Here is a 26113-nt window from a genome sequence, read left to right on the forward strand (position 1 = left end):
AGAAGAACATCTTGCCCATTTTTGCTTAGCTTCTCCCATTAGGTTTCCTGAACAACACAGAAGGGAGCAGGCTAGAGGGAGTCAGAGGGGTTGGGCAGAGTGGAATTAGAGAAGCAGTGCAGGGAACACACCTTTTCCCGAGGGTGTGGGCGTCGGTGGCTTTTCTGGGGCCTTCTCCGCATAGGTGTGGCCATACAGGGACACCAGGCCCCGCCCGGCCTTGTGCAGCAGGCAGCCGAGCAGCCGCTCCTCCCGCAGGGGACTCGCCTCCGACCTGCTGGCCTCCAGCAGTTCCTCACACAGGAGACGCAGCTCAGCCCCGAGCGGCTCTGCAGGGCAGCGCAGAGTCCGCAGGGCTCCGTAGATGGCATCGACTGCCCCTGGGTGCCCGCTGGCAGGTGCCCACAAAGCTCGCAGTGCCTTTCGAATGAGGTCCACCAGCGCCTTCTGCAGGGGCCAGCCTTGGAGGCCCGTGCTGTCTTCCTCCCCAAGCAGGAGCTCCAGCAGGGCCTGCGTGGGCTGAGGGGCCTCCCGCAGGAGATCCCAGAGCAGAGAGACAGCTTCTGAGCTGAGCCAAGGGGGCCAGCTCTCTTGCCTCTGATTTCCATCAAGCACAGGGTCTGCTGCATCTTGTGCTAAGACCATGTACAGCTCCTAAATAGAGGATGAAGAGAGGGAGGGGCGGTATGTCCAGAATGTTATCACTTACATGTCTTCATGTTTTCCTCTTTTCAGTGTATATATATGCACGTGTGTATATACAATAGTAGCAATAGCAAATACTTCTGTAGTAGTTAGTATGTGCCAGGTCCTTTACACAGAAAAATTAAATTAATACTTACAACCACCTTAGGAAGAAGACACTACTATTATCCTCATTTTGAAGGTGTCCTCAAATCAGGGGGCTGAGGCAAAGAGAGATTTGCCCAAGGCCTCCATGCTCAAGCTAGTCACCCCCACCCCCATTGCCTCTGAAATGTGCATTGTCAATCTAAATCAGGGACTGCAAACTCATAGACCAGGTAACAGATGGGAATAAGACACTATGCCCAGCTCAAGGCATCTAAATTCAATTTTTAAAAGAACACTACAGACCAGTTTTTAACCCCTGATCTAAATCCCAACCAAGATTTTGGATACAGCCCATTCTTCATCCTTCCCTAAAACCTTCCCTAGTACCTCCAACTCACACAATTCTCCCTCTTTATTGGGCTTTCAATGTTCTTAAAATTAGTACCATATGGCTTAGTACCTAATTGTGCCATGTGTGTATTTCCTTCCTCCCCAACTAGATGGCAAGCCTTTAAAAGGCAAGATCTCTGTAGCCTATAATTTGTTTGGTAGGTTATTTCCCACACTTCAGCACCATTCCTGTGGGTGGTGCTCAGGGATACCTGTTCATTAACTGCCTCCAAGATGGTCACAGGACCATGAGTCCTTGACCTAATACAAGTGAAAGTCCCTACCTTAAATCCTATTGTGAATATGTCTTCAGTTAGCTGGTGGCTGGGTCATGAAGAAAATAAGTATTGAGCCTCAGACCATCCCTCAGGCACTTAAGTATAGATCTAGTTAAGACTGTGAATCTGCTCCCAGAAGGTGGTTGTAAGGATTAGCTATAACACATTCAGTGCACCTGTTACAGAAAAGGTATTCAGCAAATACAAACTAGTTCCTTTCTCCCTTTATATTCCCTGCCACATTCTGGTGAAAAATTTAAACACCTAGTTTAAAACCAAGTTAGGTATTCCTTTTACATGAAATGAAAAAAAAAATTAATCCTCAGCTATAATTAGTACTTCTGGCCAAGCTACCTCTAAGAATTCTACAATCAGATAAGTTTCCCCTATCTCTAAATTCCCCTCAAGGGGCCTCCACCTAGCCTGGTCTTGCCTGAGAACAGAGAACTGCCAACATCTTGGTGACCTGTTTCTGCTGGATCCCTGAAAGCTGAATTTGTTGAGTGACTGCAAACCTGGGCAGACAGATCCAGGGCCCTCTCTCACCTTGAGGATGTCCTCTGGTATGTCACCTGGGAGGTCTTCTGACAATAAAAGAAACTCAAGTTTTCTCCGGAAACCAGCTGGAAGTAACTTCTAGAAGAATCATAAGAAGGAAGCATAGAGATTAAGCATATGCTTTAGCTGACAATTATAAGTAAATACTTCTTTCCGGTTCATCTTATTTCTGCTGTTTTCTCTAAGATAAAGTACTTCTGACCATTAAATTCCTGGGTATGTCTTCAGACACTTTTCTTTATAAACGGAAACAGCTGAACTGAACACATACTCCTCTTAAATACTAACACTTAAATCCCACACTGTTTAGCCTCAAATGCCAAGGCTTGCTTATTTCATGTGATTTTTTTCCTCTAACTTGAAGTCCTTCTCCAAGACTCTCCCTTGCAGTGTCCAAAACACCCAGTTATGGGTAAGCTGGGATGGAATGGCCCACATGATCCTCTTTTGGCCTAAACCCGTTTTTGGTATTCAGTTTTAGTTGGAAGATAAAAGTAAAGGGGGAGAGATCTAATGTTTATGAAACACTTATTATGTGCCAGGTACTATATGCCATATTTTCATGTGTTTTTAAAAATCTCATTATACTGCTAAATCAAAAAAAACTATGGCATCAGGATGTTTTTAAAAATAATCTTCAGTAATGATGAAATGGTTAGGAAGTATTTTCTAATCATTTCAAGCATGAAAAGGAAAAAGTGACCCCATTATTTGTTAATGAGACAGGACATCAGAGACTAATGTATAAAGGAAGAGAAAGCCTCTGACTCTTCCTGCACCTGCTTGTTTCACAATAACTGCCCTTCACCTGGTCCTTAAAACTAAAATGATAGTCCCTCTTTCTCCAGACACAAATACAAATGAGATGAAAGTCTGGGACTAATTCTGACAAGCACTCTTTTAAGTTAGAGACACCTGTAAATCATGCCATCTGAATGCTTATATAATGCTAATGATTGGAAGGTGTAGAGAAAATTCATTCTGGCAAGCTGAAAGTTAGTGATTCTATCAAGGACTAAGAGGAATGAATAGATAAGCCCAGACAGCAGACCCTTAATAAAAGAACTGGTTAAGATTTTAGGACTTTCATTAAAATCCTAAAGACTGGCTAGCTTGTATCTTTTTTTACTGGTGAAATTACTTTATGCATATGCAGGGTCATAGACAACTAACATTCCTAAAACAGGCAAGAATTTGCCCAATGTTTCTAAGCACAGATTTTCTTACTATAAAAGCAAGGCATGTTCAATGCAGAAAAAGCAGAGAATACAAACAGGCAAATGAAAACACACATACACAACACACACACACCCCAAATCTTTCCACTGAAGGATAACTATAGTTACAACTGTGTTCTAAGGGTATTCAGACCATTTTCTACATATGCATATATGCATGCATAACAAACATACTGTTTTCTAAAATTTTTTTTTTTTCACTTAGCAGAATATAAACATCCTTCCATGTCACTGAAAATTCATTTACCACGTAATTTTAATAGTGCCATGGTATTTTACAAGTAGATTAATCAGTCTTGGATTGTGGACATGGGAGTTGTTTCTATTTTTCCTTTATTAGAAGCAGCATGCTGTGGACATCATGCTGTTCACATGATAAAAGATAAAAGGGCATAAGGCAAAAATGGATGAAGGAAAGGGAAAATGGAATCAGTTTCAACGAATAATTCAAAAGGAGCTTTTGGCAGCAGGTGGGAGACTGGAGCAGGAGCAGCCAGCAAGTCCCTAGAAGATGAAGGCCAGTCCAGGAAGGCCAAGTCCCTAGAAGATGAAGTCCAGTTCTGGCTTTGTAGAACTACCTCAAGAACGCATTTGAAGTCTTGGTCCTTGTATTAAGTTTTAAAACTCTCTGAGGTCCTTGTATAAAATTTAAAACATTCCCACGACTGTTTAAATAACTGAGGTACTGAAGCTTTAAGGACCAAATGATCTTCAATTCTGGGAAAAACAACTCTTAGTCTGTGAAAAGGAACCAGGGAAGTGAAATCCACCTCCTGATCTGGTTGACCAACTGTCCAGAAATTTAACAACCACCAATCAGCCATAAAGTAAACAAATACCCTCTGCTGAGGCAAAAGTTCATCTGGCTTGACAAATTCCATGTTTGTACTGAAAAGCTCCTTGGTCAGTAACAATAACATTTGTTAATTTTTTTCTTTTCTCTTTGAAGATACTATTAAATATTTTAGCTGAAGATGTCTCTTTTAGATCTGAAACTACAGCCAACTCTTAAACAACCTGGGGTTGATTATTTTTCAGTTTTGCTTCTTTTCCTTCCCTCTCCTGCTGATCTTTTTATCATTTCTCTTTGCTAGACCATCACCAAAAGCCTGGATAATAAATACATTTAGATTAGTAACTTCTGGTGCTTTTTGACAGCTATGTGAAGAACGGTGTCAGGCCAAAGCAGAACTAAAGACAAAATTCATTCTGATGACTGAGAGAAGTTAAGAAGAAAATTAGGCTAAATTATGGACACTTACAAAATAGAGTTTATGGTTTCTTGCGGCTTACCTGGTGGTGCAGTGGTTAAGAATCTGCCTGCCAACGCAGGGGGCACGGATTCGAGCCCTGGTCTGGGAAGATCCCACATGCAACGGAGCAACTAAGCCCGTGTGCCACAACTATTGAGCTTGCGCTCTAGAGCCCACGAGCCACAACTACTGAGCCCACGTGCCACAACTACTGAAGCCTGCATGCCTAGAGCCTGTGTTCTGCAACAAGAGAAGCCACCGCAATGAGAAGCCTGTGCACCGCAACGAAGAGTAGCCCCAGCTCACTGCAACTAGAGAAAGCCTGTGTGCAGCAACAAAGACCCAAGGCAGCCAAAAATAAATAAATAAATAAATAAAAATTTTAAAAAAAGAATTTATGGTTTCTTAATTTTAAGTCTATGTAGGCTAAAAATATTGTTGAGGTGGAAAAAGCAGAGGACTGATGACTCGAAGGCAGAATACATTGGTTCCAGCTCCAATTTTGCCAACTAACTTTATGGTGTGACCCTGGGCCAGTCATTTCTTTTCTGAGTCAGAGGTTCCTCACTTAAATCTTAAAGTCTCAGGTTTAATACAAAATTGCCTGAGAATTTTTTTTAATGGATATCGATTTCTGATAATTAACACATATTTCTAAAAGTGCTTTGAATGGTAATTTTTCTTAAAAAAATAAAAAACAAAAAACCCTTCCTTACAAGCTTTCTTTCACTATTAATTTGCTCCCTTTGTTTTCATATTTGGTAACTTTTATTTCAATTCATGTGAGTTGTTAAATTATTAATTAATGACGTTTAAATCTATAAGATTTCACTGTACTGGACTAGTTAAAATAAGATTTTTGGATGAACAACCAAGTTTCAGCTCAGCCCATTCTCCATTACTTGAGTATTATGAGGATTAGACTTTATTCACTATCTTGCCACTTTCACTGAGTTCTGCAAAGTTCTGTTTGGGCACAAGACTCACAATAGTATTTAACACAATAGTATCACCTCAGATGGTAGGTTAGTGAATTAATGCCAATGTAAGTTAGTGAATTAATAAATGAATTTAGGTAAAGAGAGCAATAAATACTTAGGCCATTCTCACTGTCAATACTGAGAAAGGAATATGACAAACCTCAAAATAAAGGAAGTAACAGACAAAAGGGAAATTTCATAAATCCTTCCAGGTTCTTTTCAGTCTTGGTCTTGGGCAAAAATTTTAAATGTAAACTTACCTTTTCCAGGGCCAACCATTTTTCCAGTACAAGAAGCCAGACCCAGGCTAATCTTTGAGGGTTGATATCCTGTCCACATCTGAAAAATGTAAAAAGAAAAAATTTCTAAACAAAGAGTCTCTACTGACCTTTTCTCTTTTGTGATCCAAGATTTAGATTTCACTACTCAGTGTTTTAAACCTGAACCGGCAAGACATTGTCCTGAGAAATTTTTGAATGTATATGACAGATCAATAAAACGAGAACCAGAACAGAACTAGCAGCTTTCATTAAAAAAAAAAGTCACAATTCTACCTCCACCTCCCTATCTAGTCTTTAAAACAAACTAATATTACACAGAAAACCATAAGAGCAAAGCTATCTGAAACAGAAAACTTGAAATCCTGAAAACAGAATCAAATAGTCAAAGAAAAAAGGAACTTCATAAAAATTTATTTTTAACTCTATGCCAGAAACAGGATTATAGGAATTCATAAGCCTTTCTTTGAAGTTAGTAATTTAAATTAGACAGCAATTGGCTAGAATCCAAATTTAAGGGAAAAAACAAAGAAAGAAAAGAATCATGTAAATCTCCATTCTATATGTGCTAATACAGTACTTTTTCATAAATAACTGCCGGAGTAAGGAAAAGTGAGGGAGAGACTGAATGTTTAACTCCTATACCACTAATTGTTAATAGCACTGCCAGGAAGAACTTCATTCAAAATTCAGATAGAGAACATTGGTTGCCAGGGGACAAGGAGGGATCAATGTACAAAGAGGTATTCCCAGGGAGCAAGGGAATTATTTTGTGGTGATGAAATAGTTCTGTACCTTGATTATACTGGTAGTTATATGAGTCTAAGAATGGATAAAGATACACAGAACTACACACATAAAGGTGAATGCAGATTGGGACTTCCCTGGCAGACCAGTGCTTGGGACTCTGCACTTCCAATGCAGCAGGGTGCATGGGTTTGGCCCCTAATAGGATCCCGCAAGCCCTGAGGCGCGGCCAAAAAAAAAAAATGAATGCAGATTTAAAAAATGGTGAAAACTGAATAAGGGCTGTAGTCTAGTTAACAGTACCAGTGTCAATTTCTTGGTTTTGATATTTACTATAGTTATATAAGATGTCACAATTGGAGGAAGTTGGGGAAAGGGTACTCTTTGTATTGTTTTTGCACTTCTTGTGAGTCTATGCTTAATTATTTCAAAATAAAAAGCTTTAAGTGAATTCACTTCTGGTCCTTTGTTAAAGCTACAACAATATTTTCAATTTCACAAGCAAGAAGGGAGCAGGTTTGCTCTTTTGGGGGTAAAGAAAATGCTTTTCCACGTAGTTGCACTATCTACTTTAATGATAATAAACAAGAAATGGTGGTTCCAGGCTTAAATACCGCTCCAGATGATAATTCAAAGCCAAACTGATTAAGTAATAAATAGGCATGTACTATAGAGGTAAAATTTCAGAACATGTGAAATACACTCTACCTTTGTTAATTCTTCAGAGGTGATTGAGTGAGGTACATGGACCAGAGCTCAAGTATTGAACCTTGTGTCTCCCGCCCTGTGACTGCCTAGCAGGAAGACAGAGTTCCCTTACCTCAGCTGACTGGGACACATGACCAGCGCCTGAAGTATATCTTCCACATTTTTTGGGATATCCCCTTGGGCCTCGTGTAGCTGAGGTACACATGCCTGTGCCAACTCCCATTCTCCTCTCCGAAGGCATTCACAGAAAAATCCAAAAAGCTGCTTCTGAGAAGCAGTTTCCTCTTCTCCAGATGGATGATGCATTTTCCCAGCACAGAGTGCAGGGAGATAGAAAGAGATGAATTACGCAAAACACATTGTCAATTTTCTCATTCGTGGAGTACCTCCTAGAAACAACACATACCCGAGTCAGAAGAAAAGGAAGGAACTATATTTAGACAAACTAGCCAGTACTAGCCGCACTAGGAAAGGCGGGGCTTACTTTTCTAATTAACGTTGTAAATTTGATTTGACAGGTTACTGTCTCTTTTGGGAAGTTCCACCTTTCCCCAAGGGGTGGATCCCATCTCTCTAGGCGCATCCAATATTTAACGAATATTAATCGTCATATTAGCCCGCGGCGCAGACCTGAAACTCCACTTCCGTATTTCCTCCTGAACTTTATGCCTAATCCGGCTCCAAATCCCCAGGTGGTCGCCTGCTTACGGATGAGAAATTCAGCAGGAACCTCCCTAGTTTGAGCCCTCTTTTAAGGCAGAGGATTGAAGATCAGGAGAGGAATCTGTTTCAGAACTGGAGGGCAGTTGGGATTGGGGCTCAGGGACGCTCCCTACCGGGGTCGTGGAGAGCGCTCCCGCCTTCTCTGGGGCACATTACACTCACCTGCTCCCGGCGCCCAAATCAGCAGAGCTTCCAGCGCAGCCATGTTTGAGCTGAGTCAGGTGACAAATCCCGTTCAGAAGGTTGAGGGCGGGAGAAGATGACGACTGACAGCAGCTACTCTAATTGGTCAATCGAGGAAAGATGCAAATAAAGCGCCATATTTGTTTGGGTCACGTGACTCCACCTCCGCGTTAGAGGAAGCTAGGAAAGAGGTATCAGCTACCTGCTTTAGGACCACCGCTCACAGTTTTGACAGATCCTGCGCTTGACACCTTCCGTTTTGCTTTCGGTGGAGCAAGTGGCAGGAATCGTTGTGTGCCTTGATTTTTTTTCTTTTGTTCTCTTTTCTCCCTAGTTTGAAGTTAGCGTTTACTGAGCGCCAACCAGTGACACTGCTTTGCCACGCTTTGGGGATACCCAGAGCAAGGAAATTTAGGCCCTCCTCCATTATTGTTCCATCCACTTGGGCTCCCTTATAATCCCAGAACCCTACGTTCTGAATTCCCAGTTTCTTCTGCTTAACTCCATTCATTTATTTGCTCATTTACCCCACAACCGTTAATTGAGCTGTGTGCTAGGGCCTACTTTAGAAGCTGAAAAAGATACGGTCCTTGTCCTCAAGGAGATCACAGTCTAGTGAGGGAGTGCAGGTCAATAATTAGGATGCAGTGGGCTAAATCATAAGATAGAGGTATGCACGGAGAGATGAGAGCAAAGAATGAGCAAAAGACTTTCTCAAATATAATAATCTGAAACCAAGTCTTAAAGTAACGGTTTACTAGTTTGCTAATCACAGCTGCTTTTATACTGAACCTTCTGTTTGGTTTCCTTGGTGTTTTTCAACTATAGACTCCCACGTTTCCCCATTACATGTTTTCGGTTTGAGCAATTTCATTCAGCGTTTTCCAAACTATTTCACCACCAAAGTGTGGTGAAAATAAGCAAACCAAAACAAACCAAAAGCTCTTCGATGATTGGTGGATTCTCATCTATTCCCAGAAAACTAACATGTCTCTCTGGTCCATTTATCAGTTTTTAAATGAAGTGACAAAAGAAAGAAGAGAAAAAATTACAAGCAAGTTTTTTTCCTGGCTCATATTCTCCTTGCTGATGTTCCTCCACCGGATTTTGATAATCACTATATTGAGAAGTTGGGACTCATAGACTTATTACAGAATGTGAACTACAATTCCCAGCAAGCAGCGGAGCCGACCTGGGCCTGTGTCTACCTTATATTGGATAGTTCGCCAGGGTGACGACCCAACCAGTGCTTTGTTTGTTGCTTTGCGTCCTTTTCCGCGGGGAACTGTGTGAGGGGTAGGGGAAACTTTGAAAGTTGGATGCTGCAGACCCGGTACTGGAAAGTTTCATGTGGGGGGCGGTTTGGGGAATTGGGGTGCGCTCATTATTTCCTGCTCCCTTTCTGGGCCAGTGTTGTTGATATCGGGGGAGCGGAGAGTCACTCTTGGGTGCAGGGCACGCCCCCTTAGGTCCATAAGGCTCTTAACTTGAGCCCCGCCGCAGATCTTAGGCGTCTGGCTTTCCTTTGTGGGGGACGCTTGGAAGCTGCACCTTGTTGGGAAAAGTTATTGCTAGGGGATTCTGGGGTGATGTTTTCGCCTCTTGATGTCCACCCGTCTTCCCACTTGTGGGCAGTTTGAGGTCTAGGTAGGGGAGCCCGTCATTAAGGGAAGTTTAGTGTCTGACCCTCTTCAGATGGTGTTGAAGAAGAGGTATTTAATAGCGTGGAATATGGAGTCAGATCCCTGGGTTCGAATGCTTACTCCACCATGCGCTAGTTGTTATACTTCGCTCAAGTTTTTCAACTCAATGCCTCAATATTAGTCTGTAAAATGGGGTAAAACATCTGAAGCTCTTGGAACAGTGGCACCTAATAAGGGCTCAAGAAATATTAGCTATTATTTGTTAATTCACAGTTTCCATTGACCATCTAACATGTGGATATTTTTTTGCTTGATGAGGAGAGGATTCAGTTTCCAGGATTGAACATCTTCCCTCACACCCTCAGTTACATGCTCGTGCACACACACGCAGAGCAGGAATTTACGGTTTCTGGTGGAAAAAAACAAACATGCAAGCCATAACAATACGTTAGGAAGATTATCGAACAAATGTGTACACAGTGTAATGAGAACATTGGAGAGGAAGAGCCTAAGTGGCGGGAAGTCTTTGTGGAGGAAAGTCAGGGAGGCAGGGAGGCGCTTGTGTAACCTACCAACGTTACCGCCGGAAGGCAGTTCACGTGAGGCAACTAATGCTGTTTTCCTGAAGGAATTGATCATAATCCCTAACCTTGAGCACTACGGAGCCAGGCACCGTCCACATCCTTTAACCTTCACTGCATTCCTATGAAGTGGATATTTGAATGACGCTTGTTTTTCAGATGAAGAAACTAAGATACTGGGAGGCAAGTGATTTTGCCAGAAAGGCCAGAATGTGGGCTTTGCAGTCTGATATATAAATGAGAGGGAAGTGAGGGACCAGTTTATGAAGAGGCTATAGGCCATCATAAAAAGTGTGGAATTTACCCTGTGGTCTCATGGTCCCATGGGTGGTTTTAAAGGATGAGAGTGACAGGATTGGAGCAAATTTTTAGGAGGCTACCTCTGACAGGATTGTGACTTGCAGGTCAGTTTGGTGCTTATTCCTCTCTGCTTCCACAGGTCATTTATATTCCAGTGACAATACTTGCTGCATGACTGTAATTATTTGTGTATATATCTCTTTTCGTCTTTTACTGTGAGTTCCCAAAGGGGAGGAAATATACTTAGATGATTCTTGTGCCGTAGAAGCTCAGCAGAGTGTGTGCTTAAGAAGCATCTGTGGAAGGAACAAATGAATGTTTTTGTTTGTTTGTTTTGTGAGGCAGGGAGTGACCAGAGGCTGTATGCAATAGTCTAGGCAAGTGATGGGAGTGGTCCTACTCAGGCAGAGGTAGCAGAGTTGGTCATTGTTAAAGTATTCCAGGTAGTTTGGGGTTTACAGTTCTCCTTTTTGATTGAATTTATCAGTATAAATTGTGTCATTGCCCAGAGCTACCTGATCTGTGAAGACCCTAGGCAATGATACAGCAGATGTCACTTGGTAAACTTTCTATCTGAGAGACAGAAACCAATACTGACAAATTCCCTTTGAGTGAAATGAGAGGGATGTATTTTGTGTTTGTGGGAAGGATGTGTGTGTGTGTGAGACAGAGAGAAGGAGAGAGAGCGGGAGAGAGGAAGAGAGTGTTAATCTGATCCGAGAATATAGATGTTAAGTAGAAATTTGGGCCATGGTATTGGAAATAAATATCTACATTCTCAGTATATATTTTTGTTCCAAAATGTGACTCTTTTTCTGATAATTGTATTGTTTTATCCCCTGGAACAATGAAGAGTTCCTATTTCTACTCTATTCAGAGGATATTTTGCCATCTGAGTGAGATACACAGCTTCTCCTTTGCATGAGTTATTAAGGGAATCAGAGTGATTCTATTCTAACGCTCTGAAGACAAATATATCATGAGCCTCATTTAGCCCTCACAGGGTTCAACCAGAAGAGTGAAATTTAATTGCATGTGGGGATGTGAGCAGCTAGTATAACAAAAAAACAATTTCAGTTTGTAAATAACACCTGAAATAATAAAATCTCATTTGATTCAGAAGATTTGTTCTGATTCATAGAAAAAAGAGAGTTTAAATATGATTACAGACTTGTAGTACAGTATACTGGTTAAGAGGCTAGGCCTAAGAGTCAGACTTCCTGGGTTCGAATTCTGGATCTACCATTTACTTTTTCTGGTAACAGTGGAATGGCTAACCTTTCCAGGGTTTAGTTTCTCATATGTAAAAATGAGATCAGTGATCAATCTTCCTTATAGGGCTGTTGAGAAGCTTAAATGTGATAATTGATGTAAAGCTTTGGAACAGTGCCTGGTATACAGTAGGTGGTCAATAAATTTATTATTGTTACAGTGCAATGAAAGTAAAGACTTTCTGGGAGTGCTGTTTGGAAATGTGTGTATTAATTACACATCCAAATAAAGTTTATAAATGCACTGAAAATCTTAAGATGCTATATAAATGTGAAACGGAGTTATTATATTTGTGTAATAAGTTTTAAAGAATTGTGTGAATTGCACATTCTTATATTGTCTTGTTTCTGTGTGTGCATGTTTGACAAACGGTTGTCTCCCCTGTTTAAAATATTTGGAAAGATTTTATTGCCTTCCTTTATTTTATCAGTAATATTTTAAATACCATACGTTTCATTTTGTATATGGAGACGCTTGAAGGATTTTTTATTTTGTAGAGTGTTTTCGATAGCCCATCTACTGTTGCTTATGCTATTTTTTAGCTTTTTTTCAAGGTTCTTCTTTATCTTGCTGCATCTGAAGCCATGGGTAGCAAGAAACTAAGACGAGTGGGTTTATCACAAGAGCTGTGTGACCGTCTGAACAGACATCAGATTGTTACCTGCCAGGTAAAATTTATTTAATTTTTTTCAGTGAGAAACTTTAAGTACAAATTAATCTTTTCTTTTTTCTTTTTCTTTTTTCTTATGATGTGGACCATTTCCAAAGTCTTTATTGAATTTGTTACAACATTGCTTCTGCTTTATGTCTTGGCCTCTTGGCCATGAGGCATATGGGATCCTAGCTCCCTGACCAGGGATCGAACCCGCACCCCCTGTAGTGGAAGGTGAAGTCCTAACTACTGGACTGCCAGGGAAGTCCCACAGATTAATCTTGTGTACCTAAATAACTCTTTTGTTTTTTTTTTTTAAAGACACCAGTTGTACTTGAACATTTGTTACTTTTTTTAAAAAATTAATTTATTAATTTATTTATTTTTGGCTGTGTTGGGTCTTCGTTTCTGTGCAAGGGCTTTCTCTAGTTGTGGCAAGCGGGGGCCACTCTTCATCGCGGTGCGCGGGCCTGTCACTGTCGCGACCTCTCTTGTTGCCGAGCACAGGCTCCAGACGCGCAGGCTCAGTAGTTGTGGCTCACGGGCCTAGTTGCTCCACGGCATGTGGGATCTTCCCAGACCAGGGCTCGAACCCGTATCCCCTGCATTAGCAGGCAGATTCTCAACCACTGCGCCACCAGGGAAGCCCAATAACTCTTAATTACACCTGAAATATGAACATTTAGGTTTATAAGAAAAGATAAATATGGTGCTTGCTAATTTTAAATAACAAACCACTTAGCTTGTATTTCCAAATGTGATTTCATTTATCCAAATTCAAGATTTTTGCATTTTGGGTGGGGTTGGGTGGGGAGAATGCTCATAGCAGGTGAAGTACACCTGCGCCGTTTATTTGGGATTCTAGAGAAGTTTTGTCCTCATAAAAGAAATTTTGCAGTTACATGAGAAATACGACTCAAATGAGGAGACAGTATTAAAAATGGGTAATTTCTCTTGAAAGCAAGAAAAATTAGTAGTTAGGATTATTTTTCTATTGATGGAGTGAGAGAAATATATAAAGCAGATGTTGTATATTTAAGCAAAAGAGTAAAGCAAATCCCTCTTAGGAGGCTAAATAAGATTTAAGGTTTTCTGTTAGGATTTAATCCTTAATAAGACAGACTTTCAGAGCGTGCTGCAATTTTTAAAAAATTGCTTTATGTGTTAATGATGTCTGTGCTTCCTCTGTTATGCATTTTATAATCCTGATGTTCATACTTTGAAACACTCTTAAAAGTATGAAATTTAACATTTCATTCCGTAGTCAGTTTTATTTATTTATTTATTTGGCCGCATTAGGTCTTCGTTGCTGTGCGCGGGCTTTCTCTAGTTGCAGCAAGCGGGGGCTACTCTTCGTTGTGGTGCGCAGGCTTCTCATTGTGGTGGCTTCTCTTGTTCTGGAGCACGGGCTCTAGGCGCCCAGGCTTCAGTAGTTGCGGCATGCGGGCCCTAGAGCATGCGGGCTTCAGTAGTCGTGGCGCATGGGCTCTAGGTTGCGTGGGCTTCAGTAGCTGTGGCATGCTGGCTTAGTTGCTCTGCGGCATGTGGGATCTTCCTGGACCAGGGATCGAACCCATGTCCCCTGCATTGGCAGGCAGATTCTTAACCACTGAGCCACTAGGGAAGTCCCTCCATAGTCGCTTTTATTTTCTTTCAATTATTAAATACTTCCTCTGAATGATTTCATAGCTTAGGAAGAAATTCATTTTTTTTTAAGTAGTACAAACTTGTATTTATTTATTTTAACATCTTTATTGGAGTATAATTGCTTTACAGTGGTGTGCTAGTTTCTGCCTTACAACAAAGTGAATTAGCTATACATACACACACATCCCCATATCTACCCCCTCCTGCGCCTCTCCCCCACCCTCCTCATCCCACCCCTCCAGGCAGTCACAAAGCACCGAACTGATCTCCCTGTGCTATGCAGCTGCTTCCCACTAGCTATCTGTTTTACATTTGGTAGTATATATAAGTCCATGTCACTCTCTCACTTCATTCCAGCTTACCCTTTCCCCTCCCCGTGTCCTCAAGTCCAATCTCTACGTCTGCATCTTTATTCCTGTCCTGCCCCTAGGTTCTTCAGAACCTTTTTTTTAGATTCCATATATATGTGTTAGCATATGATATCTGTTTTTCTCTCTGACTTACTTCACTCTGTATGACAGACTCTAGGTCCATCCACTTCACTACAAATAACTCAATTTCGTTTCGTTTTATGGCTGAGTAATATTCCATTGTATATATGTGCCACATCTTCTTTATCCGTTCATCTGTTTTTGGGCACTTAGGTTGTTCCCATGTCCTGGCTATTGTAAATAGTGCTGCAATGAACATTGGGGTGCATGTGTCTTTTTTTTTTTTTTAATTATTATTTATTTATTTATTTATTTTTGGCTGTGTTGGGTCTTCGTTTCTGTGCGAGGGCTTTCTCCAGTTGTGGCAGGTGGGGGCCACTCTTCATCGCGGTGCGCGGGCCTCTCACTATCGTGGCCTCTCTTATTTCAGGGCACAGGCTCCAGACGTGCAGGCTCAGTAGTTGTGGCTCACGGGCCTAGTTGCTCCGCGGCATGTGGGATCTTCCCAGACCAGGGCTCGAACCCGTGTCCCCTGCATCGGCAGGCAGACTCTCAACCACTGCGCCACCAGGGAAGCCCCCATGTGTCTTTTTGAATTATGGTTTTCTCTGGGTATATGCCCAGTAGTGGGATTGCTGGGTCATATGGTAATTCTGTTTTTAGTTTGTTAAGGAACCTCCATACTGTTCTCCATAGTGGCTGTATCAATTTACATTCCCACCAACAGTGCAAAAGAGTTCCCTTTTCTCCACACCCTCTCCAGCATTTGTTGTTTGTAGATTTTCTGATGATGCCCATTCTAATTGGTGTGAGGTGATACCTCATTGTAGTTTTGATTTGCATTTCTCTAATGATTAGTGATGTTGAGCATTCTTTCATGTGTTTGTTGGCATTCTGTATATCTTCTTTGGAGAAATGTCTATTTAGGTCTTGTGTCCATTTTTGGATTGGGTTCTTTGTTTTTTTGATATTGAGCTGCATGAGCTGCTTGTAAATTTTGGAGATTAATCCTTTGTCAGTTGCTTCATTTGCAAATATTTTCTCCCATTCTGAGGGTTGTCTTTTCATCTTGTTTATGGTTTCCCTTGCTGTGCAAAAGCTTTTAAGTTTCATTAGGTCCCATTTGTTTATTTTTGTTTTTATTTCCATTTCTCTAGGAGATGGGTCAAAAAGGATCTTGCTGTGATTTATGTCATAGAGTGTTCTGCCTATGTTTTGCTCTAGGAGTTTTATAGTGTCTGGCCTTACATTTAGGTCTTTAATCCATTTTGAGTTTATTTTTGTGTATGGTGTTAGGGAGTGTTCTAATTTCATTCTTTTACATGTAGCTGTCCAGTTTTCCCAGCACCACTTATTGAAAAGGCTGTCTTTTCTCCATTGTATACTCTTGCCTCCTTTACCAAAAATAAGGTGACCATATGTGCGTGGGTTTATCTCTGGGCTTTCCATCCTGTTCCATTGATCTATATTTCTGTTTTTGTGCCAGTACCATTCTGTTGTGATTACTGTAGCTTTGTAGTATAGTCTGAAGTCCAACAGCCTGATTCCTCCAGCTCCATTTTTCTTTCTCAAGATTGCTTTGGCTATTCGGGGTCTTTTGTGTTTCCATACAAATTGTGAAATTTTTTTGTTCTAGTTCTGTGAAAAATGCCATTGGTAGTTTGATAGGGATTGCATTGAGTCTGTAGATTGCTTTGGGTAATATAGTCATTTTCACCATGTTGATTCTTCCAATCCAAGAACGTGGTCTATCTCTCCATCTGTTTGTATCATCTTTAATTTCTTTCATCAGTGTCTTATAGTTTTCTGCATACAGGTCTTTTGTCTCCTTAGGTAGGTTTATTCCTAGGTATTTTATTCTTTTTGTTGCAGTGGTAAATGGGAGTGTTTCCTTAATTTCTCTTTCAGATTTTTCATCATTAGTGTATAGGAATGCAAGAGATTTCTGTGCATTAATTTTGTATCCTGCTACTTTACCAAATTCATTGATTAGCTCTAGTAGTTTTCTGGTGGCATCTTTAGGATTCTCTATGTATAGTGTCATATTGTCTGCAAACAGTGACAGCTTTACTTCTTCTTTTCCGATTTGGATTCCTTTGATTTCTTTTTCTTCTCTGATTGCTGTGGCTAAAAATTCCAAAACTATGTTGAATAATAGTGGTGAGAGTGGACAACCTTTTGTTGTTCCTGATCTTAGTGGAAATGGTTTCAGTTTTTCACCACTGAGAACAATGTTGGCTATGGGTTTGTCATATACGGCCTTTATTATGTTGAGGTAAGTTCCCTCCATGCCTACTTTCTGGAGAGTTTTTATTGTAAATGGGTGTTGAATTTTGTTGAAAGCTTTTTCTGCATCTATTGAGATGATCATATGGTTTTCCTCCTTCAATTTGTTAATATGGTGTATCACATTGATTGATTTGTGTATATTGAAGAATCCTTGCATCCCAGGGATAAACCCCACTTGATCATGGTGTATGATCCTTTTAATGTGCTGTTGGATCCTGTTTGCTAGTATTTTGTTGAGAATTTTTGCATCTATGTTTATCAGTGATATTGGCCTGTAGTTTTCTTTCTTTGTGACATCTTTGTCTGGTTTTGGTATCAGGATGATGGTGGCCTCGTAGAATGAGTTGGGGAGTGTTCCTCCCTCTGCAATACTTTGGAAGAGTTTGAGAAGGATAGGTGTTAGCTCTTCTCTAAATGATTGATAGAATTCACCTGTGAAGCCGTCTGGTCCTGAGGTTTTGTTTGTTGGAAGATTTTTAATCACAGTCTCAATTTCAGTGCTTGTTATTGGTCTGTTTATATTTTCTATTTCTTCCTGGTTCAGTCTCAGAAGGTTGTGCTTTTCTAAGAGTTTGTCCATTTCTTCCAGGTTGTCCATTTTTTGGGCATATAGTTGCTTGTAGTAATCTCTCATGATCCTTTGTATTTCTACAGTGTCAGTTGTTACTTCTCCTTTTTCATTTCTAATTTCTATGGTTTGAGTCTTCTCCCTTTTTTTTCTTGATGAGTCTGGCTAATGGTTTATCAATTTTGTTTATCTTCTCAAAGAACCATCTTTTAGTTTTATTGATCTTTGCTATTGTTTCCTTTATTTCTTTTTCATTTATTTCTGATCTGATCTTTATGACTTCCTTCCTTCTGCTGACTTTAGGGTTTTTTTGTTCTTCTTTCTCGAAGTGCTTTAGGTGTAAGGTTAGGTTGTTTATTTGAGATTTTTCTTGTTTCTTGAGGTAGGATTGTATTGCTATAAACGTCCCTCTTAGAACTTCTTTTGCTGCATCCCATAGGTTTTGGGTCATCATGTTTTCATTGTCATTTGAAGAAACTCATTTCAGCCTGACTCTTTCTGGTCATCTGTTTGTGCCCAAACTCTTTCAGGCACAAGGGCAGCGCCAACATACACCTGAGTTGGATTCTGCTGCTATGTATTGTTACTTGGTGTGTCCTCTGGTATATTCCAAGGTGGATAATTAGAGGATAAGATTATATCATCATATCTTTTAGTTAAGGGCTATTTAGGGGGAAAATACTATAAGAAACATATAAATCTTTGATCTATAATAAATTTTGTTTTTGTTTTTTTTTTAAATTCTTTTGGATTTATTTGGCTGTGCCGGGTCTTAGTTGTGGCATGTGGGATCTAGTTCCCTGACCAGGAATTGAACCCAGGCCCCCTGCATTGGGAGCGTGGAGTCTTAACCACTGGACCACCAGCGAAGTCCCTGATCTACAATAAATTCTGCTTTATTTACACATGGATAGTGTCAGTTGAAAGTTTCCTTTTAATTCCAGTATCTTTGTTGCACATATATATTTAAAATATTTTCTTTATATTTTTTAGGACTTTCTATGTCTTTCCCCACTGGAGCTTATGAAGATGACTGGCCTTAGTTATCAAGGTGTCCATGAACTTTTGTGTGTGGTCAGCAGGGCCTGTGCCCCACAGATGCAAACGGTATGTATATATTTTAGAATTATGATTTGATTTTTATTTTGAAATGATTCTGTATTTTGTTTAAAATCTTTTGGGCGATGAGGCAAAAGCAAAAATAGAGATGAGCACCTCAAAAATACCAACCCTCACAGCATAGAGTTAGTCCTCTAATGAGAATATATGTAAGAAATTTATGTAGTTTATAAGCTCATGGGAGACAGTTCCTAATTATGGGAATGAGAGGGTAATAGGATTTTTTTTTCTCTGTAGCTGGTAGTGATATTTCAAAAGGTCACCTTTCTCTTTTGTTTGTTTGGGTAGAATTTGTGAACCTCATGGTTAAAGTATAATATACTATTAATTTTAGAATGCTCCTGTCTCTGTAATACTAACTTTTATCATCATTACTTACTGTGCATCATAAAGTACACCTGTTGGACTTATACTCTCTTACTGATTGAATGAGTAATACTTGAAAACTTATCCTCACTCCTGAGAAGAGTAAAAGAGTTTTGTAATAAGCCCTCATCAGGCTGTACTATTATTTCATACTTTCTGTCTCATGACTTTAACTTTTCAAAATGTAGGTTTAGTGCATGGTAGAAAATATCTTGTTTTCCCAGAATAAGAGTTGCCTAAAAGTCTGTCTGGTGTTTTGCAAATGTATTTGTTTATGTGGGTTGTAAATTACTTACCTTACTACCTTATATTGAAATTTGGTAACCACCAAGCAATAAAGAGGGTCTAACTCTGTGAAGGAGGAAGGAAGGAATATTTGTGTCATTTGAAACTTTGAAAACAATGAACAAATTGAGGATTTTCTTTTGTTCAGATTTAGCTCTTATCTAAGGAAAATACATTAAAGGCAAAATAGTCAGAAGGAGAATTAGAATTGGAGTTAGAGATGGGCAGTAATCTTAGCTTTGTCATTGATCTGGTATCTTTGAACAGCTCACTTTGTTTTATGGGAGAAGTGAGAGAGTTAAAATAGTATCTTATGATTCCGTGACGAGGCTCAAGTTAACTTGTCACTATTTTGAAGGTTGTAAATCACCAAGACAACATTTTGGTTTGACATCTGTCATTCTATTTGGTCAATACCTATGGCATATTCCTAGTTAGATAATCAAGTAAGAGATTGTGGGTAGGAATTTCACCTTTAGTCTCCACTTCCATCACCACTTTCAGCTACAATGTCACTACCATTCCAAATGCCAGTTCAAAGAGCCATCTTTCTCCTTCGTTGTAGATTACTCTTGTAAAATTCTTTAGATTTGAATCCTGTCTTAAATATTGGCTTAGCCTTAGTTCATTCCCTCACAAAGCTTTTTTTGTTAATTTATTTATTCAATCATTTATTCCTTCAACCAATATTTATCGAGTGCCAGCCACGGATCTGTCAGGTACTGGGGATATTATAGTGAAGATGACTGATAAAGTTCCTGCCCTCATGTAGCTTACAGTCTAGTGGGAACAGTCAGACAGTAAACAAATAATTATATAAATGATTAGTTAATTGTAGTAATGACAAGTCCTATCAAAGAAAAGTACAAAGAGCTTAGAAACTGAATAACAGGGACATTACTTAGTTTAGGGGTCCTTAGGAAGGGCTCCCTCAAGGAAGCGATACTTCAGCTAAAACCTGAAGGATGAATAGGAGAGAGATGGACAAAGGAGTTGGGAAGGGAGGGAGCAGGGAAGAGTTTGCAGGCACTGTGACTGGGAAATGCAAAGCCCCTGAGAAGAGCAGGAGAATGGTGCTTGTATGGTAAGAAAGTCAGGCCAGTGTGAATGAACGTAGCGGCAAGGAAGAGAGTGGCAAGAGATGAAGCTGGAGAAGCAAGCAGGGGTCAGGTCACTGGGGCCTGCAGACCACGTTAAGGATTTTGGACTTTATTCTGAAAGCAGTGACAAATCTTCAAAGGGAGTAATCCAATACGTGTTTTTAAAAACTCAGTCTTTAAACATAGACAAGTGATTGAAAAGGAACAAGAAAATATTTGTGAAGGCTAGTTAGGTATCTATGACTGTATTACAGACAGATTGTGACATGGACTATTAGTGTGGTACTGATGCCAATGGTATAATGTCAGTTATCGTGAGAGATACTTAGGAGGTAGAATGAATAGGATTCGGTGATGATTTGGCTGTGGGTGGTGGTGAGGTACAGGAAAGTGTCCGAGATGATTCCTTGATTTTGCTTTGAAAGATTGGGTGGTACCGTTTCCTGAGATGAGGAATATTGGAAGAGGATCAGGTTTGAGGGAGGCAGATCATGAATTCGTTAGTACCTGTCGAATTTTTGGTGCTTGTGAAACATTGAGTAGAGATGCAAAGTAGGCAGTTAAATATGTGGACTTTGAGCTTGAAGGAGGGGTCTGCACTAGAAGCGTGCATTGGGGAGTCATTGGTGTGAACATGGTAGTCAAAGCCGTGAAAATGGGTGAGAGATTGCCTACAAGGTATGTACAGTAAGAATGTAAGTGTGCCCAAGACCAAGTCCCGAATCCAGCCAACATTTCAAGATCAGATGAGTCTAAGAAGCAGCCTCCAAGGTAGAAGAAAACTGGTGGTGTGTCATATCGCAGTGTCCCTCTGTCTCACTTATGTACACACTATTATTTCTGAAGTCTTGTTCTATTAGTTCATTTTAGTAGTTTTTTGAGTCACGAGATCTATTATTCTAGTAATTACATTTACAGTTGCAAAGGAAGTACTTTAATGTTAACAGATTGGGCTGCCTTTACATGTCTGTAAAGTGTCCCCATGCCCACCTATGTTGCCTGATAGACTGTAGGCAATACTTAGGTATTTCTAAATCAGATGAAAGGCACATGCCTTTACTGTAGCTTTTCTAGTTATTTTATGTGTGTGAATGTAGCCTTTAAAAAACTCTGTGGCAATCCATGGTTTAACTAATCTAAGAACTCAATAGGTGAGATTAGACAAGAGTGGGCACATTTATGGCTCATAAGTATTAATATACTGGTCTTCCTACGTCCTCATAGGAGCAGAAGAGCCTTGGATTTGAGACCTAGACTTATTAAATTGTAAACTTTAGGTGGGTAGAAACTAGGTCTGTTTGGGTTACCACTGTATTCCCAGAGCTTATCATAGTATATGGCATGCAGTTGGCAATTAATTCATATTTTTTGAATGAATGGAGGAATGAAAGATTTCAGTTCTGTGGCTTGACTTCAGTTTTGGGCAACTTAATATAATAGTAGTAATTTTTAATGTTAGAGATTGCAGAGAGGCAAGTGTTCTTACACATTGCTGGTGGGTATGTAATCATGTTAACCACATCTGCAAAGACCTTTTTTCCAAATAAGGTAATATTCACAGGTTCCAAGGATTTGATGTGGCTGTCTTTTGGGAGGCCATTTCTTAGTCTACCCCATCCACCTTCAAGCTGTTCTTCGCAAAGCAACCTTGGTTTGAAATGGTAGCTTGGCCGTGTCACTCCCTGTTGCTCTCAGCCTACACGCCACACTTCAGCAACACTCTTCCTGATTCGGCCCCTGCTTATTTCTCCAGCCTCATTGCTTGCCACACCACGACCTCGCGCCTTCTTTCAGCCGTTCTAAATGAACTCTTTTTGTTTTTTGTAGTTTTTGTGAGTTTCCATTTCCTTTCTTTCTTGCTTCTTGACCTTTCTTCGTACATTCTTGTCTCTTTGGCAGGAACATGCACGTTCCCTTTGCCTGTCTAACAGTCATTTCAGGTTTTAGCTCAGACGTCCAGATCTCCCTTGAAGCCTTCCTATATCACAAAATCCAGATCAGGTATACTCTCTCCAGGTCTCCACTTGCCCTATCACAGTATCTCTTATTTAAGTGTATTGTAATTGCTTAGTTTCTAGTCCTAACTTCATAGTCCCTAGTTGGCTATAAGTACTTTGGGGCAGGGGCTCTGTCTTTTATATCACAGCCCCCAAATCTAGCACAGTCCCAGCACAGAGTAAATAGTTGTTGAATAAATAAATAGTAGAGGGAAAAAAAGGGGATTGGGGTTCCAATTGCTAAAATTTGAGTTTGGAGTTGACTTATGTTTTTGAATAAATATGGAGGTTGAAAATAACTTAATCTCTTCTTTGTTCAGGCTTATGAGATAAAGACACAGAGGTCTGCTGCTCCATCACCAGCATTTTTATCTACAACCCTCTCTGCTTTAGATGAAGCCCTGCATGGTGGTGTAGCTTGTGGATCCCTCACAGAGGTAAAAAAGAAACTTTCCAAACCTTCTTCCATTGACTTAGAACCTTCAGAGCCAGGAGAAAAAGGTTAACTAAAAACATAAATTATTTTGGGAATATTCATCTAAATTAAATTATAAGCACCTCAAGGGCATGGTTCTCCACTCAGTCCCTAGTACAATACTAGTACAGTACATCAAAAGGAAGATGGTCCAAAAAATCCTTGCTGACTGACTGAAATCTGCTTGGGTTGCTGTTTCTTTGAATTAGAAAGTGATGAATATTATGAAATAATATGTAACAATTTGGGGGAATTAGAAAAGGATCACTACTTAGTGTATTAGGAAGGAAAATTTGAAATTTTATTAACATGCGGGCAAATTATAGTATTAAACTGAAGTGAGCTATTTTTACTTCCTGTTAAAGATAAAATTTGGGGCTTCCCTGGTGGCGCAGTGGTCGAGAATCTGCCTGCCAATGCAGGGGACACAGGTTCGTGCCCTGGTCTGGGAAGATCCCACATGCTGCGGAGCAACTGGGCCCGTGAGCCGCAATTACTGAGCCTGCGCGTCTGGAGCCTGTGCTCCGCAACAAGAGAGGCCACGATAGTGAGAGGCCCGCGCACCGCGATGAAGAGTGGCCCCCGCTTGCTACAACTAGAGAAAGCCCTCGCACAGAGACAAAGAGCCAACACAGCAATAAACAAACAAACAAACAAACAAATAAATAAATAAAATTATTTTAAAAAAAAGATAAAATTTGGTTCTAGGAAGTAATAGGTCATTGTATTAGTTATATATTGTTGCATAACAAATTACCCCCAAACTAAGTGGCTTAAACAACAATAAACATTGATTTCCATTTCTTTGGGAGTGGCTTAGCTCAGTGATGTTGGCGAAGGATGCGAGGGGGCAGCTTGGTGCCGGTTGTTGGCGGGAGGTCACGATTCCTCCCCAGAGGACTCTCCACAGGTTGCTTGAGTCTCCTCATGGCATGATGTCTGACTCCCTCAGGCAAGATGGAAATGGCTATTCCTTTGATGATTTAGCTTTGGAAGTTATACACCGTCACTTCTGCCACTTTCTCTTCTTTAGAAGCGGGTAATTAAGTCCAGCCCACATTCAGGGAAAGGGAAATTAGACTCTACCTTTTGAAAGAAGTGTCAGGAATTTGAGGGTATTTTAAAACCACAACAGTTCTTTTCCTTGAAAACTGCATTCATGTGCTTACTGGTCCTCGTGTGGTGACTCCATAGACTGTGTTTACCAGTACACTCCTGAGGGACTTCTTGCCTGAGAGTTCTAGAGGAATAGATGCTTGAAACAAACTTTTAACAAGAGTAGACGCTTATATTCTGATAGGCATAAATTTAACTGTAGATATTTTCCCTTGAAAGTAGGGAACCTGTTTTAGATAGTATACATTATTTTATTTCCGGTCTTCCAAGCAAGAAAGATTTTTTTTTATAAAGTTTTTTTTTTTTAAGTTTTTTATTTATTTTATTTTTGGCTGTATTGGGTCTTCGTTGCTGCGCGCGGGCTTTTCTCTGGTTGTGGTGAGCGGGGGCTACTCTTTGTTGCAGTGTGCGGGCTTCTCATTGTGGTGGCTTCTCTTGTTGTGGAGTACAGGCTCTAGGCATGCGGGCTTCAGTAGTTGTGGCACACGGGCTCAGTAGTTGTGGCTCACGGACTCAGCAGTTGTGGCTCTAGAGTCCAGGTGCAGTAGTTGTGGCGCACGGGCTTAGTTACTCTGCAGCATATGGGATCTTCCCGGACCAGGGCTCGAACCGTGTCCCCTGCATTTGCAAGCGGATTCTTAACCACTGTGCCACCAGGGAAGCCCACCAAGAAAGATTTTAAAATGTGTGTGTGCTATGCCTAGTAGATGCCTATTGGATAGTAGGTAAATGAATGAATAAGTGAATTAACCTTTAATAGAAATTAGCATGTGCTGTTGCAGGGCACTGCCACCAGATGGTGCCAGAATCCTATCTTACATAATCTTTTTGTGATCTAGTTGGACCTTTGCTGAAATAGGTTTATTTAAAAAAAAAAGAAAGAGGCTTTATAGTAATTGTGATCCACAGTTATAAACTTACTTATTTAAATAGCAAAACTTCGGGAAGATTAACCAACAAATACTTTCTTATTTTTTAAGTTTTGGAATAGTTTTCAATACTTTTTCATGTAGCTTTTATCAATTCTTTCTGAATCCAAGAGATAGTTACAAGCCATTAGATGTTTTTTCATCATCTGATTGGCTGACATGGAATATAAATACCCTGATTGCTTATTAGAGGCAAGTTCTCTACTTTCTGTTTCAGCTACAGGTCGCCTCTGCAATCTTTTTGGGATTTTTCAGCTGAGAACAGGGAGTATTTGTTGACCTTGTATTAAAAACAAAAACTTAATATCTATCTTATGTATACAAGATTAAATACATTCTGCATGTGTAAGTTATGAACATTTATGAGCCTGTGACCCAATATAAAACGCAGAACAATACTAAAATCATTGAAACCAACTGTGGGCTCCTCCCTGATCCCATCTTTGGCCTTCTGTTGGGAGGTAACTTGGATCCTGAATTTGCACCATTGCTATACTATTTTTTAAAAATTGAACTATAGTTGATTTACAATATTATATTAGTGTCAGGTGTACAGCATAGTGATGCTACCATTGCTATACTTTTTTTCCCCAATGGTTACCAATACCTATAGTTTTCCTTTATCACCCATATACATAGGAAATGTAGCATTTTATTTAGTTTTGCTTATTTTTGAGCTCTATTACACCATATATTGGTGATTAAATCATATCTCTTCTATGAATTGATTTTTCCACTTAATATTATTTTCTAAGATTTATCCATGTTGCAAGTAGCAAGAGTATAATTCACTTTCACTGCTGTGTCATACTCCATTTTGAAAATATGGCCACAGTTTATTTATCCCTTCTCCTGTGAGTGAACATTTGCGTTGTTTCCAAATATTAGCAGTTTACTGCTAATATAAACAAGTCCTGTAAAAACTGTTGTACATGTCTCCTGGATCACATGTACAGGTATTTCTCTAGGGCAGAGATTGGCAAACTACTGCCCAGTGGTCAAATCTGGCCAGCTGCCTGTTTTTTATAAATAAAGTTTTATTGTAACACAACTATGTTCATTTGTTTACATTTTGTCTGTGGCTGTTTTTGAGATACAAGGCAGAGTTGCGTTAGTTATGACCGACCTCATGGTTTGCAAAGCCTAAAATATTTACTAGCTGGCTCCTGTCTAGGGTATCTGCCTTGCACTGATTTGCTGGTTATTATAGAATAT

General features: G+C 40.0%; 2 protein-coding genes across 5 annotated transcripts in view; one reads left to right on the forward strand and one right to left on the reverse strand.

Annotated features, from left to right (window-relative positions):
- Positions 1-8199, reverse strand: part of ZFYVE26 (zinc finger FYVE-type containing 26) — a 62306-nt gene extending 54107 nt beyond the window's left edge. Inside the window, exons 1-5 of the mRNA XM_007184344.2 lie at positions 8108-8199; positions 7335-7611; positions 5750-5828; positions 2007-2096; positions 132-654 (exon numbers count right to left, since the gene is read on the reverse strand). Of these exons, the coding sequence (XP_007184406.2) occupies positions 132-654; positions 2007-2096; positions 5750-5828; positions 7335-7528 (886 nt within the window). The 5' untranslated portion in view covers positions 7529-7611; positions 8108-8199. The remainder of the gene's footprint in view (positions 1-131; positions 655-2006; positions 2097-5749; positions 5829-7334; positions 7612-8107) is intronic.
- A 1190-nt stretch (positions 8200-9389) lies between these two features.
- RAD51B (RAD51 paralog B) overlaps positions 9390-26113 on the forward strand; it is a 752909-nt gene continuing 736185 nt past the window's right edge. For all 4 annotated transcript variants that reach the window (XM_057544527.1, XM_057544526.1, XM_057544525.1 and 1 more), the window contains exons 1-4: positions 9390-9461; positions 12467-12592; positions 18505-18618; positions 22699-22815. In XM_057544527.1, coding sequence (XP_057400510.1) covers positions 12509-12592; positions 18505-18618; positions 22699-22815 — 315 coding nt within the window. In that variant the 5' untranslated portion in view covers positions 9390-9461; positions 12467-12508. The remainder of the gene's footprint in view (positions 9462-12466; positions 12593-18504; positions 18619-22698; positions 22816-26113) is intronic.

This window comes from Balaenoptera acutorostrata, chromosome 3 (genome assembly GCF_949987535.1).
Source record: "Balaenoptera acutorostrata chromosome 3, mBalAcu1.1, whole genome shotgun sequence".
Classification (NCBI taxonomy): Eukaryota; Metazoa; Chordata; class Mammalia; order Artiodactyla; family Balaenopteridae; genus Balaenoptera; species Balaenoptera acutorostrata.